Here is a 14,124-nt window from a genome sequence, read left to right as displayed (position 1 = left end):
GTCTCCTTAATTTTCTTTTTCCTTGCATGCAGCCCAGTCAGTACAGCTCTGTATAATGGCTGCCAGTCATTTCCTTTCACTATCTGTGTGTATGCTGTGTTGTTGCAAACAGTCAGCAGCACACACACTACATGTCTTTCCTTTTAAACGGTCCTTCCCCCCCAGCAATAAATCATGCTATACTCTGAATGGCAGCAGTTAATGATAAGATCTACAGCAGGAAAAGAGCAGCATTATGTGCTGAGAATCTTTACTGGGCTTCACTGCCGAAAGGCCCTCACACAGGGTGAGGGAGGGGAGGTGTGCCTGTGAAGCCAGAAATCACGTAGTTTTTTGCAGGAGGGTGGAGGCTAGGTCTCAGTGAGGGGTTTACACAAAGACAAGCAGGATCTCAATAGTACATCTTTCATTAACTCCCTGCATGTAAGTGAAAGCTGAAAGAGGGAAACTGCTCTCTATAGCTAATGAACGATATTTAGACAAATAAATAGGTTGGTGAGAAGGAAATGATGGGCTATGGGTTTAGTTCTCCGGAGTACCCCTTTAATGGTGTATACATAAAAAAAAATACTGTACAGAACAGAATTGTACAGAATTGCGTATTTTTGGTCACTTTGTATACCCTAAATTAAAGGTATAAAAAGCGATCAAAAAGTCCTATCAAAACAAAAATGATACGGATCATGGGACAAAAAAAAAGATCCCTCACATTCCCGTATACGGAACAGACGTATGCCTTTGTAAAATAAATTGTTTGTTGTTTTACTAAGTCCGTACCTTGCCGGATATTATGTACTAGCCCTACCTTATTGAGAGTAGAGCGCCGCTGACTGCACCATTTCATCGGGAGACCTTCCTTCCGCTACCTGAAAGTAAAATTGGTGGCGCATAAAACAAGCCCTCATATGGGTCTGTACGTGGAAAATTTCAAGCGTTTTGTATTTTTCGCCTCACGCTCTATAAATCATAAGTGCAAAAAAAAAAAAAAAAAAAAAAAACCGTTGTCTTTAAGGGGTTAATTCTCTTGTTTTCAGGTTTATTTCCTCTCCCCTCTCTCCAGTCTGACTGTATTTCTTTATGAAAATTAGATAAACCTACCTCCTGTTATATCATTCAGGCCCCAAATTACAGGCAGGTAATACAAACCTATGGAAAGGTCACCCCGAAAAGTCACCTGAAACGACAGGTACACTTTATGGGCCATTGTTTACCCTATAGCAGAAAATGCTTTTAGCGGGATAATTCACCATCATGGATTGTCACTGAGACCCTTTTACTGGCTCCAGATTTTACAGTCTCCAGATTTACAGTCTTTACAGTCTCCAGATTTGGCCTTTACAGTCTCCAGATTTTAATCCTATAGAAGATCTCTGTGATGAGATCGAATGGGCTGTTCAAAACATGTCAATACCTCCATATAACTATGGCAACTGTGAATAGCTATCATGTCCGTATCATGATTTCAACACCGAGAGAAATCCATACCACAACGAATTGTTGCTGTTCAGAAGGTCAAAGGATAACCAACATGCTACTACATGGCTTTCTGTAATAAAATGGCCTTTGACATGGTACATGGTCTTATAATGAAGCTTTAACATGGCAACTATGGCCTATACTTTACCATATGCCTCAATTTTTATAGAGATGCATTTTGAGGGGGTTTTTTTGTGCCATGTTCCATTATTACAGAGAGATTCCTCCAAAAACAGCACCAAGAAATGAGCTTCCTTGGCAATTCTTTTCCCATTTTACCGCATAGCCAACAATACACCCTCTTAACACATTTCAGTAACCCCAAGTGAAAAATCATCAGATCACGATTAAATGGGTTTTTGCAGTAGATCAGCAAGCATTCAGCTAGCCTACATGAATTAGATACACAATCTGTAATGCAAAAATAAAATCTCTATATAAAATCTTCATGTAAAAATATATGGTGTATGCCAAGAGTAAAAATGTCTTCTGCAGTTTAATCTACAATGATTTGATTTTACATATTCGCGAGTGCGATTTTATAAAATCTGTTTAAAAAAATGACACAAAAACCCCATAACAAAGACCATTGTATTTCCTATCTGGCCAAACTCCTGCCTTCAATGTTACTCTTTTATATTGTATGACTTGTATAACTTTTCATTATATTGATCTGAATCAATTCCTCAAGATTTTTAAGATCTTTGCTTATTGTCGTTTATTATGAACCTTTATTGTTTACTATAAATAAATAAAAAAAAAAAAATGTGATGATCATGTGCTAATAAAGGTTCCTACTGAAATGGGCACTATCAGATTATAAAAACTTTTTATATGTTGTATATCTTGGCAAAACATTAACCTTTCTAATATATTTTATAAAACAATTAACTCCTTTATATAGAAATCATGGCTTATAAAGAAAAGACCACTAGGGTTACCACTAGATGGTACCATACTATCCAGAACATAATCCTGTCCGGCTGAAGCACAGGCTGGAACAAAGTCCAGGAAGTGAGGGCAGGACTATTACTCCTTTGTGCTTACTCCTGTCCTATCAGACTCCTGTCTGAAGACAGAGAGGATAGGGTTACAGAGCAGCCTGCAGGGATTGGATGAATCACAGCACAGCAGACTCAGGGAGGAAGTGAATTCATGGTGAGTGAGGGCAGGCTCAGTGCTTGCCTCAGATATGCCCCTTTCTGAGCAGTGGATTTCAGAATGGGTGAGTATCAGAACAGAGGAATTTGTGAGCCAAATACAAAAGCTAGACACATAAAAAATGTCACATGTAAAGAATCTGCATGACCTAGTGAGGAACATATATAAGCTTTAGGTTTTTTATGTGATATGATAAGTATTCTTGAAAGACAGGAAATCCACAAGGATATGATACAGAAAGTATATTGGAAGACTCTTTTATAACTTTTCATTATACAAAGACAAACATTATTTGCTGAAAATGTAACAGTCCTTTATATAGCAACACATTCTAGCTGCACATAGTGAAGGACCAGACCAATCTATAAAACCACGATCATTTGTTCATTCAGTTGTAGAATGACAATAAGGCAGGTTTCAGATTAGCATATAGGACATATTATTGTGTCTGTATTATGTAAGTGCTGACTCAACTGCGGGTCTAAAGACCTAGACCAAAAGTAACACAGTTCCCTATGATACTGCCAGTCCGTGTGAGTAGACCTATGGTCAAGCCAGGACTTACACCCATTTTATACTAGACTGAAACAGGCCTAAGACTGCATTCACATCTCGTTTTTACACTACGGGTGCCGGATCTGGCTGGGGGAGGGGCAAACCGGGCTCTCTCGTACCCAAGAGATGTGAATGCAGCCTAACTCTTGTTTTTATATTTCTTTCTTTTTTTTATTTGTTTGAGTTTTTCAGTTAAATCAAGAAGTGGATTCAAAAGGAATGAGAAATATAAAGGAAGGACTTAAACTTCTCCTCCTTTATGGACCCACTTTTGGCTTTGGTTAAAAAACTGCAGTGGCAGTATCCCCCAAAAAACTGCCACGTGGAAACCCAGTCTAAGGCTAATGTCACACACAGCGATTGTTAATTTACCAAGCAATGGATACAGTGAGATGGAGAACTATAAGTGCATCCTTTATATTTTACATTTCTTTTGACTTCAATGGAGGGGACAGAAAACTTCCGTGGAAGAACGGATGTCATACATTTCAGGCAATTGTCACATTGCAGGTCAGCCCTTTATATACTCTAGATGGTACCGACAATTCAAGAAGCCCAACCTATTATTAAAAATCTCTTTAATGAATGGCTAAATATAAGTAGCACCATAACCATTCCTTACAGTATATGTTAAATGCCTTAATGTATATGTGCCTGGTTAAGCCCCATATATTGTTTATAAACAGATCTTCAGTGAAAACAGTTGATTCCTATATAAAACCACCCGGCATGGCATCATAGATCAGGAAATCTTATTGCTTCATCAACTACAGGACATATAGATAAATGCACATTCTATCCTCCATGCCAACTATTCAAGAGTACAATAGTCCCTGATATGGCAGCCTGTTAAAATAAACCAATAGCAATGTGAATGAATGTTTGTTTAAATGACAAATCTACATAGATGTAAGCCTGAGGTCTGCATATATAAGCCAGTCCTAAGTGTAAGCGTTCAGAAAGGAACCATTAGAGGCTTATCTGTGCATTGAGGTGGAAAAAAGAGTCAGCTTCCATTCATTGCTATGACCAGGCTTGTCTAGGCTTCTAAAAGTAACTCAAATTAAAAGTGTGGGACCCCTTCAAAAAGACTGTACAGTGCCAGAAAAAAAAATGTCTTAGGCCCCTTTTACACTACTGTTATCCTCCTGTAAAAACCTCCATCATGAATTCCCGTCAGAAAGTCCCATTCATGTCAATAGGATTTTTTGACCATCCTTTAGCACCCGTGTTCCGTTGTGACTAATGTCCATTAATTTTGATGGGGCGAATAATGGTGCATGGACTAATTTTTGTCCCATCAAAAATAATGGAGGAATGACGGACGTTAAAATTTTAACATTGAAGTCTATGCGTGATGGATGTTCACAAATGACATCCGTTATTGTTCATTATTTTTATGTTCTGTTATAATCCGTCATTGCTTCTGGGCATGCTCAGTACAGCATTACAACCAGGAGGTCACATGGAAATAAAAGAACAGGCATAAAATAACAGATTATAACGGTGCATGACGGATGGCACATGTCCGTTATTTTGACAGAATGTCCGTCAAAATTGGTCATCAGTTATCATCCATTATATATATTATCCATTTTTTCATGACCCATTTTGTTTTAATGTCACCATGAGCCAATTTCTATTTTTTTTTTCTTTGCCTTGACAGCCCCTTTATCTACAGCATGAATAGTAAAACTCGTATAGTGGAATAAAAAACTTGGTTCTTTTACAGAGGCTCAGTGCAGCCATTCTGCGCTAAAGGTGTCCTTTTAGCTGGCGGCCAAAGGCTTCTTTGGCTGACAGCTATTCTGAATGCTCAGCACCACCTCAATGATTCTTAGAACTTATAAGAAAAGCATCATTTTATAACCCTGCAAACAGTTATCAGCTAAGAGACAGGAATCATTTATTTTCTCTCTCTATCAGGTATCTGGCCATGTCTGTGGCTCTGAACATGATATAGAGCTGACCGATTCCCCTTAAAGGGGTACTCCCACTGCCCCAGCGTTCGCAGCCGCCACACCCCTCCCATAGACTTGCACTGAGAGGGCATGGCATGACATCATGAGCGGCGTGGCAGTGATGTCACAACCCCCACAGCCTGCACCCAAAGTTCGAAACAAAATATTCTGAATGCTGGGGCAGTGGAGTACCCTTTTAAACCTTTAGGCCTGTTCCATCAACTGATAATACCTCAGTATGAGATACGGAATGAAAAACATGCAGAACATTTCTTCTGGTCAGTCTCCATTTTACTGTGTTGCTCCCTATACTATTCTATTTGCTCTGGATACATTATAGTATGTCCTGAGTATACAGCATATTATGTATACTCTACTTCAAGGAGGCAGTAGTTGCCCATGCAGAGACACTAGCAGTTTAATGGAACTAAGATGAAGTCCCCTATTACGTATACTCAGTCCTTGGCAGCTGCTTTCCTTCATGCCTCTTCAAGGGAAGTCATCCTGCTTTTTTCCCATCATGCTTTCTGTATATTGGGTATAACACTGAGTCAGCGCCGTGGCCCCTTTATATCTGAGAGGTTGGTTACACTATTCATAAAGTGATGGCAGATCCTGGCAATATACCATAATGTTCTGAGACAGGGACACCTCTTCCACACTATTTTGTGAATCTAGGCAAGCATGTGTACAATGTTGTATTCTTTTATTTCGTCATGTGCTGTACGTGCCCAGGAACAAGCCCTGCTGTTTTGTGTGCTCCTTATACCAATGTGTGTTGCTTTGAGTGACTGCTACTATGATGTGACTAAAGTTCACAATGCAAAGTGATGGTGAGGATCCATTTCTGTAAACACACTTTAATAATGTAAAACATTTGCATACTTAAGGGCAGTCCTGAGTTCTTTATATCTACAGCAGCGCTGCTGATTTCTTCCAATAAATATCAACATTACATAATTCCTTTGTTTCATGTAGGTAGTGCTGTTTCTTCTCCGGCTTCCATTATTACCTTCATTGGTGCTTTGTTAGGACAATCAAGACACGCACTAGAGTTTATCAGTGCATGGTCTAAAAATCTTCATTTTCCCTTCAAAGCTTTAAGAAACACTTTCCCTAGAACTTCCCTCCCATAAGTTTCAGGTGATATTATAAAAAGGTTCAACCTTGAGAACAATCAGCATTGTTTCCATGTATCCAGAGACAAATCTGCGCATATTTAACCGGAGTAATTCTTACAGCTACATTGTAATCCTGCTGTTCAGCACCGACTTCCACCCACTGATGGCCTGAATAGATTCCAATGATTTTCCGCTTCCATTTTTTCTTGTTTGGTTCCTTGACACGGATGTAAATACCAGAACCACTAGAACCATTTTCCGCATCACAGTACTGATAGAACAGTTCATTAGATTCCACGGATACACTGCAAAAACGGTAGACTACCTGGCCTGGTCTGTCCTCATCAAATCCCGAGAAGTGCACTCTACTGCCCGGCATCTTATTGATCTCAGGACTTATTCCAAGCTCCATGTAGTTCTTTTTCTGTGAGCGCTTTAGTTCCAGAACTGCATAGTCATAGTCCAGGGCCATGTTTTCTGATACTTCCTTGAACCAGCCTTTAGGGATCTGAATGGCTTTTACTCTTGTCCACTGGAAGGAAGGCTTTCCAGGCAAGGAGCTCTTTTCTCTACCAGATCTCTGCTGTGTCTTCTCTGTGTCGTCTTCTACTGACCTTTTCTGTACTGTTTTTTTCTGTTTTCTTTTACCCCCCTTTGTTGCACTCTCTTCTTTGGCAGGTGGGTTCTCTCCGCTTTTCTTGGCACCCTTACGTCTTTTTCCTCCCCTGTTTGTTTTGATTTTAAGGATTCCAACTCGTAACTTTTTACTGTTCTTGATGTAATCTGTGCCATCATGTACACAATGAGCCGCAGTTAACACATGTTTGGGTGAAATAAGAATGCCACTGCAGCCTGAAGACAGCTTGACTGCAGTACTAAATGGATAGTTGGTCATGAAATGCTTGTCAGATATACTGAACCTACTGTCGGTACCATACACCTGCCTCTTTCTTCGTACGGTATGTTGTGCCGTGGCACTGGTCTGATTAAATCTGACAGGCGGTTGAAATTTAACTCTGGTCATGATGCGTGTTCCATTGTCAAAGACTGTCTCATAGGAAAGGTAGTTTTCCAGATCACTTTGCGTTGGTGGTGGTAAGTTCTTCTGACATTCAATTCCGCAGGTTCCATGGAGTTCATGTACTGGTTCTGCTTGAAACATTGGACTCTTGAGTTGGACAACATAAGAATTGACAATGTGAGGTATTTCCTTGATGTGCCAGTTGTACCCATCCTCACCTTCATCATCTGCCTTGTTGATGGTCGGCATTAGAATAGAGAGTAGGAGGAGTACAAGATGTAAGTGATGCATTGTGCCCAATGGTCTTAACCTAGAAAAAAGAAAAATACATTAAAGAGAATACTTTACAGAAAATACTAATCAAGAAAGGTTTAGCATGGCTGATATGGTTACAATTATTTACAATACATTCTGAAAGTTTTCAGGTCCTTTCACTTTTTCACATTTTGTTATGTTCCAACCTTGTGCTAAAAAAAAGAAGAATTAAGTTTTTCCCCCATCAGTCTGCACCCAATACAGCATGATGATAAAGTAAAAACTGAATTTTAGAAATTGTTGCTAATTCATTAATAAGGAAAAAAACTAAAAAAAAGTATTCAGACCCTTTTCCATGACACTTGTAATATAGCTCTGGGGGCTTCCCATCTCTCTAATCTTTGAGATGTGCCTACACCTTGATTGGAGTCACCTGTGATGAATTCAATTGATTGGATAAGATTTAGAAAGACACACCCCTGTCTATATAAGGTCTCACAGCTGACAATTAAAAAAAACAAGCCATGAGATGCAAAGAACTGCCTGTATAGCTCAGAGACAGGACTGCTTGGCAGCACAGATGCGGAGAAGGTTAAAAAAATTCTGTACTGAATGTTCCCACAGTGGCCTCTATAATTCTTAAATGGAAGAAGTTTGGAACGACTATTCCTTGAGTTGGCCACCTCACCACTCGGTGTGAGCTCCAAGGATCCTGTGTACTGATGGAAGAAAATCCAAAAGGTCACCCATCACTACAGCACTACACATCTGGGCTTTATGGCCTGAGTTGCCAGAAAGAAGCCACCCCTCAGTAAAAGACACATGAAATCCTGTATTATAGGGTATTAAGTACAGATTGATGGGGAATACTTAAATGTTGTTGATTTTGGCACAAGTCCTCAGAACAACTAAATGTGAAAAAAATGGAAGGATCTAAAGACTTTTTAAATCCATTGTATATATAAAAAAAAATATATACAGAGATTATGGTATTGCAGCCTATAGTGTATGTTTGTTATTTAGCACACTAAAGATACAAATAGCATTTCATATCTACCTGCACAATGACAAAATGTCACACACTAAAAAATCACATGTGCCTGCTATACAAAATTTCATGCTGATGTGTTGAATTTATTAGGCCTTTTGCATACACCAAGACATCAGCTGGTGTTACATGTAATGCAGACTCTTCCATAACAGTTTCCAGTTAGATACCCAGTAGGGATCGACCGATATCAGTTTTTAGGGCCGATACCGATAATCGGTGGAGGTTAGGGCCGATAGCCGATAACTTATACCGATATTCCGGTATAAGTTATCGGCTATTTATCCCCCCGCGACACCGCTGCAGATCATTGATTTAAAGCGGGCGCTTTAAATCAATGCACTGCAGTGGCTTTTGCGGTGCCATAGGCGGCCGCCGCCGCCACCCGCTTCACTCCCCCTACCTGTCAGGGTGGTCCGGGCCATCCATCCTTCCTGTAGTGTCTGGCGGAATTCCGGGTGGAGGGTGAAGCGGTCCGGGCTGTCTTTCTTCTCCGGGGGTCCTCTTCTCCACTCCGGGCAGGCTCCGGCCTAGTACGCTGCATAGACGCCGCTGCGCAGTGACACACCTGACGTCACGGCGTAGCGGCGTCTATGCAGCGTACTAGGCCGGAGCCTGCCCGGAGTGGAGAAGATGACCCCCTGGAGAAGGCCAGCCCGGACCGGTTCACCCTCCACCTGGAACGCGGACGGACCACCCCCATTACGGGTAAGTTTAATTTTTTTTATTGACTCGGAGGGTGGGGGAGGGGCCCGACTGGTATAGCGGTATGGGCAAAAATCCCTACTGTGGGAGAAAAAAACGGTATACGGTTCATACCGGTATACCGCCCAGCACTACGTGGGGGGGCGGTCGCGGTGCGGGGCATTATCGGCAAGGTAATTGCCGATACCGATAATGCCCAAAATCGTGATTATCGGACGATAATATCGGCCATACCGATAATCGGTCGATCCCTAATACCCAGTTTAAGTATCCAAAAATGGCAGATTATGCCAAATATGCCCACCTGTACAAAGTCCAAAGCATAGAGATAGTCTCAAACATCTAAGGAACGCCATAGGTCACATTATAGCTAACTTTATGTTTCGTGTCTAGAGTGGTTCCAGGTCACTGTGTAAATGCATGGATCAAAGCCATAATGGCTAACAGATGACCGCTCCATGTAAAGTAAGGCTTTCCTGCTTTACCCATACTCCATCACAAGCCATCAGCACCCTGGACCACAAGAAGACACATAATGCAGCACTTGTCTCTGCACAACATACTGCTGCGGACCTGGTAATGTTAGCAGACCTGGAGAAACATTCCAGACTTGTCTCACTTCCATGCAAATCCCAAATATTTAGCTCTCCTGATGTCAGCCATATCATCCATCACTTTATTATTGTATGCCATTTAAATGGTGGTGAATTATAGGAAAGAGCAGCATGTCTTCATGATACATAATGCACTGCGCCGTAATACATAGAAGTGTTAATAGAGCTAAACTATAACTAAAACAAGGAGAAAAAAAAGCATAGTCCGCAAATTAAGTTTTTTGTCACTTTGGACCCCTATGTACTCTTCTGAGATAAACAGTTTAAGTCCGTACAGTGATCCCTCAACTTACAATGGCCTCAGCATACAATAGTTTCAACATACAATGGTCTTTTCTGGACCATCGTAACTTGAAACCAGACACAACATACAATGTACAGACAGTCCAGATCTGCGAAATGTGTCACAACTGGAGGAACTGACCAATCAGAATGGGCATTTTACTGGTAAATCACCTCTATTACTGAAGTGCATGCACTGACTGGTGTCTGGTACTGCCCCCTACAGTACAGGGAGGAACTACTACTCTTTACCTGTGCCAGGGTTAGTTGCTCCTTTGGACACCAAGTAAGGGTGGCTCCATTTGGCACACTGTGTGTACTGTATAGGACCCTGAAGAAGCTCCTTTCCTCTACATAAACCATTGTTTCTCAACCAGGGTGCCTCCAACTGTTGCAAAACTACAACTACAGCCGATGGCTGTCCGGGCATGCTGGGAGTTGTAGTTTTGCAACAGCTGGAGGCACCCTGGTTGGGAAACATTGACATAGACAGTGATTTACAGCTCCCAGCAGCTCTTTTTACTTTTTATATGTAAGGACTTGCTTTATTATCTACTTATTTTTCTTTAATCCTCACTTTTTCCTATTTTTGGATGACATTTTGGGGCTTCGGAACCAAATACCCAGTTTCCATAGAATTATGGTCTCAACATACAATGGTTTCAACATACAATGGTCGTCCTGGAACCAATTAATATTGTAATTTGAGGGACCGCTGTACATTCTTATGTGTGTATTGCTCAATTATTTCCACTAGGTGGCAGGAGAGCATAAGGAGTGACTGCAGCACAAGTTTATATTAGACTAGTGTCATAAAACAGTGACAGGAACTTCATTCATGAACTTAACACTATAGAAACCATTCACATCTGTAAGATGTGTAAAATATTGTTTTGTTATCTTTAACGTATGGCTACCCCTGGTTGGTACTTCAAACTGTGGCTCTCCAGATGTTGCAAAACTACAACTCTCAGCATGCCCGGGCAGCCAACTATGGCCATTTATAGTGTGACCTATATGTTTTTTTTTACTGTAAGGGTACGTTCACACGGCAGACTATCTGCCAAAAAAAAAAAAATTTGGAAAGGACATTCCGCAGTACAATCCCAAAACAACAAGGAACCAGAATCGAAATTTCACCATGTGCACGATGCAGCAGAATCCCATTGAAATCAATAAGATTCTGCTGCAGCGCAATTTCCAAGCTGAATTTTTTGTGCCAAATTCCGCTTGGAAATTTTGCCATGTGACCATACCCTCAGAGTCTCAAGCCCCCAAGGTACAATCTTGACTTAAAAGGGTACTCCGGTGGAAAACTTTAATTTTTTTAAATCAACAGGTGCCAGAAAGTTAAACAGATTTGTAAATTACTTCTATTAAAAAATCTTAATCCTTCCAGTACTTATTAGCTGCTGAATACTACAGAAGAAATTATTTTCTTTTTGGAACACAGTGCCCTCTGCTGACATAATGAGCACAGTGCTCTCTGCTGACATCTCTGTCCATTTTAGGAACTGTCCAGAGTAGGAGAAAATCCCCATAGCAAACATATGCTGCTCTGGAAAGTTCCTAAAATGGAAGAGCACTATGCTCATGATGTCAGCAGAGAGCTCTCTGTTCCAAAAAGGAAAGAATCTCCTCTGTAGTATTCAGCAGCTAATAAGTACAGGAAGGATTAAGATTTCGTAATAGAAATTATTTACGAATCTGTTTAACTTCTATGGCACCAGTTGATTTAAAAAAAAAAAAAAAAAAAGGTTTTCCACCAGAGTATCCCTTTAACGACCCAAATTTACTATAATAGTTTCGTATCAATGGCGGTGAAAAAAAAAAACAGTATAAGGAAATGCATTTCACTCTATTTATTACCACTGTGCACCAAACAAGCGCCAAAAATGTTTTGTTTTTTTTGTTTTTCAGAGAAAGTCATCACTTTCAGCTATCTATCCAAAATGTGGATGTAGCTTTTATTACTTTTTCCCAATCCAAGTCATTCATTACATTTTCTACCCTGTTTTTGGCATTTTTTGTTCCCCTGTGATTTTCAACAAATAAAAAAAAACTCTTTTTGCGGTCATTTAGGGACACGTTGACACATACAAGTTCCAAACTATCCGAAAACCATGTTCGAAGAACATGAGGGAAAACTCTATAGAAATTTGATATGGAAATATAAAAAAATAAACAAATAAATAAAAATAAAAAAACACAAATACATTTATAAATAAGGGGTCAACATGTTGCGGAGGCTTTGTGATTTCTTTCCAGCAATTAGTAAGGGAGAGGAGAAGAAATAGGGACATTTAATATGGCCACCACATTTTTGGGTCCCATCCTAAAACTACAAGACTGACTTGTCTCCGGCTCATTGACTGCAAAATACAAGATACAATCCAATAATGCGGGAACATTAGGGGCAGACATACAAAGCGCAGTACTGAGACTTGGTTCAGCGCACGGTGTAGTTCTGTAACCTTGAGCCAAGTTTTATTTTTGGAATAATATAATGTAACCAATAATATTATACTGCAGCATCAAAAAACACAAGTCTATCCAGGCATCAATCAATATATATTACTTAGGGTTTTGTGTGTCTGTATAACAACAGTGTTCTTCAACCAGGGTGCCTCAAGCTGTTGCAAAACTACAACTCCCAGCATACCCGGACAGCCGAAGGCTGTCCGGGCATGCTGGGAGTTGTAGTTTTGCAACAGCTGGAGGCACCCTGGTTGGGAAACACTGATCTATACTCATCATACAGGCTGTTATACCCTAGGATTAGCTTTCATCTGTCTCAGCAGCATCCTCCAGGTGCTCAGGACATCATCCTCCATTCAAAAAAAAAAAAAGCTCAGGACATCATCCTCCATTCAAAAAAAAAAAAAAGCTCAGGATATCATCCTCCATTCAAAAAAAAAAAAGCTCAGGATATCATCCTCCATTCAAAAAAGCTCAGGATATCATCCTCCATTCAAAAAAGCTCAGGACATCATCCTCCATTCAAAAAAAGCTCAGGATATTATCCTACATTCAAAAAAGCTCAGGACATCATCCTCCATTCATAGCTGCCTATTCAGGTGGCTTTTTCCTATAGAGAAGTTAGCACAAGTGCTGCAGATGTGTCTTACCTAGTAAAGAATAGGTGGGCAGCAGTCATCAGGCAGACAGCTCCTCATTCCCACTCTGTGCTGAGACTGAGGTCCAATCCTGGAGGTAGCAGCAGGACCCCAGCACCTCCAGCCCATGCAGAAGAGGGGAGGGACATGCAGTGCACTGGGAAAGAGGAGGGCAGGCAGAGAGAGGGGGGCTTGGGAGGAACAAGGCAGTGCTCAGCCTCCTTACTCTGGAAACATCTGAGTATAAAGCATTATTTCTAGGAGGTGAAATGAAGGTACCAGGGAAGTGTCTTCAGAACTGGCTGGTGCACTTGTCCTTCCCACAGGCAGGGGGCGCTGGTTAGATCTGTCTAGTGCTGAGTTCTAGCATAAAGCTGTATGTAACCTGGAGATTCAGATGTTCACTCTGGCACAGTGTCCTGACTTGTCTATGAGGAGTCATATACAGTCCTAGATGACCCATCCCAGTGTTACTTTTCATATCCTGCTGACGGCCATGGAAATCAGGACTCTGGTTATTGAAGGAAGATATTATTAGCTATTTCTTTAGTAACACACACACACACATACATATATAAATATATATATATATATATATATATATATATATATATATATATACCAAAAAAGGAGGAAGAGGAGAAGCACCGTGCAGCAGGATTCAAGATCCGTATGGGTGCTAAGCTTCAGGAGCAGACCTACTCCCAATGTAATATCCAAAGAATGAGGTAGAAGCGGCACTCCAAAATAAAACATAAACATGGTTTATTCACCTATCTGTATACAGCGGCGTTTTGGCTTATCAATAA

The 14,124-nt window shown here is 40.6% G+C and overlaps 1 protein-coding gene across 1 annotated transcript; it reads right to left on the bottom strand.

The window, feature by feature from the left end:
* Window positions 1–2,855: 2,855 nt before the first annotated feature.
* On the bottom strand, window positions 2,856–13,619 carry PRSS35 (serine protease 35). The gene is made up of 2 exons (XM_056565976.1): window positions 13,328–13,619; window positions 2,856–7,605 (listed from the first exon to the last, which is right to left on the bottom strand). The coding sequence occupies exons 1-2, from the start codon at window positions 13,354–13,356 to the stop codon at window positions 6,315–6,317; spliced, it is 1,320 nt and encodes a 439-aa protein (XP_056421951.1). The 5' UTR covers window positions 13,357–13,619; the 3' UTR covers window positions 2,856–6,314.
* Between the last annotated feature and the right edge of the window lie 505 nt (window positions 13,620–14,124).

The sequence above is a fragment of the Hyla sarda genome, chromosome 3, assembly GCF_029499605.1.
Source record: "Hyla sarda isolate aHylSar1 chromosome 3, aHylSar1.hap1, whole genome shotgun sequence".
NCBI classification, from domain to species: domain Eukaryota; kingdom Metazoa; phylum Chordata; class Amphibia; order Anura; family Hylidae; genus Hyla; species Hyla sarda.
Note: the sequence above shows the minus strand (reverse complement) of the source record. Positions and strands in the feature narration are given on the sequence as shown.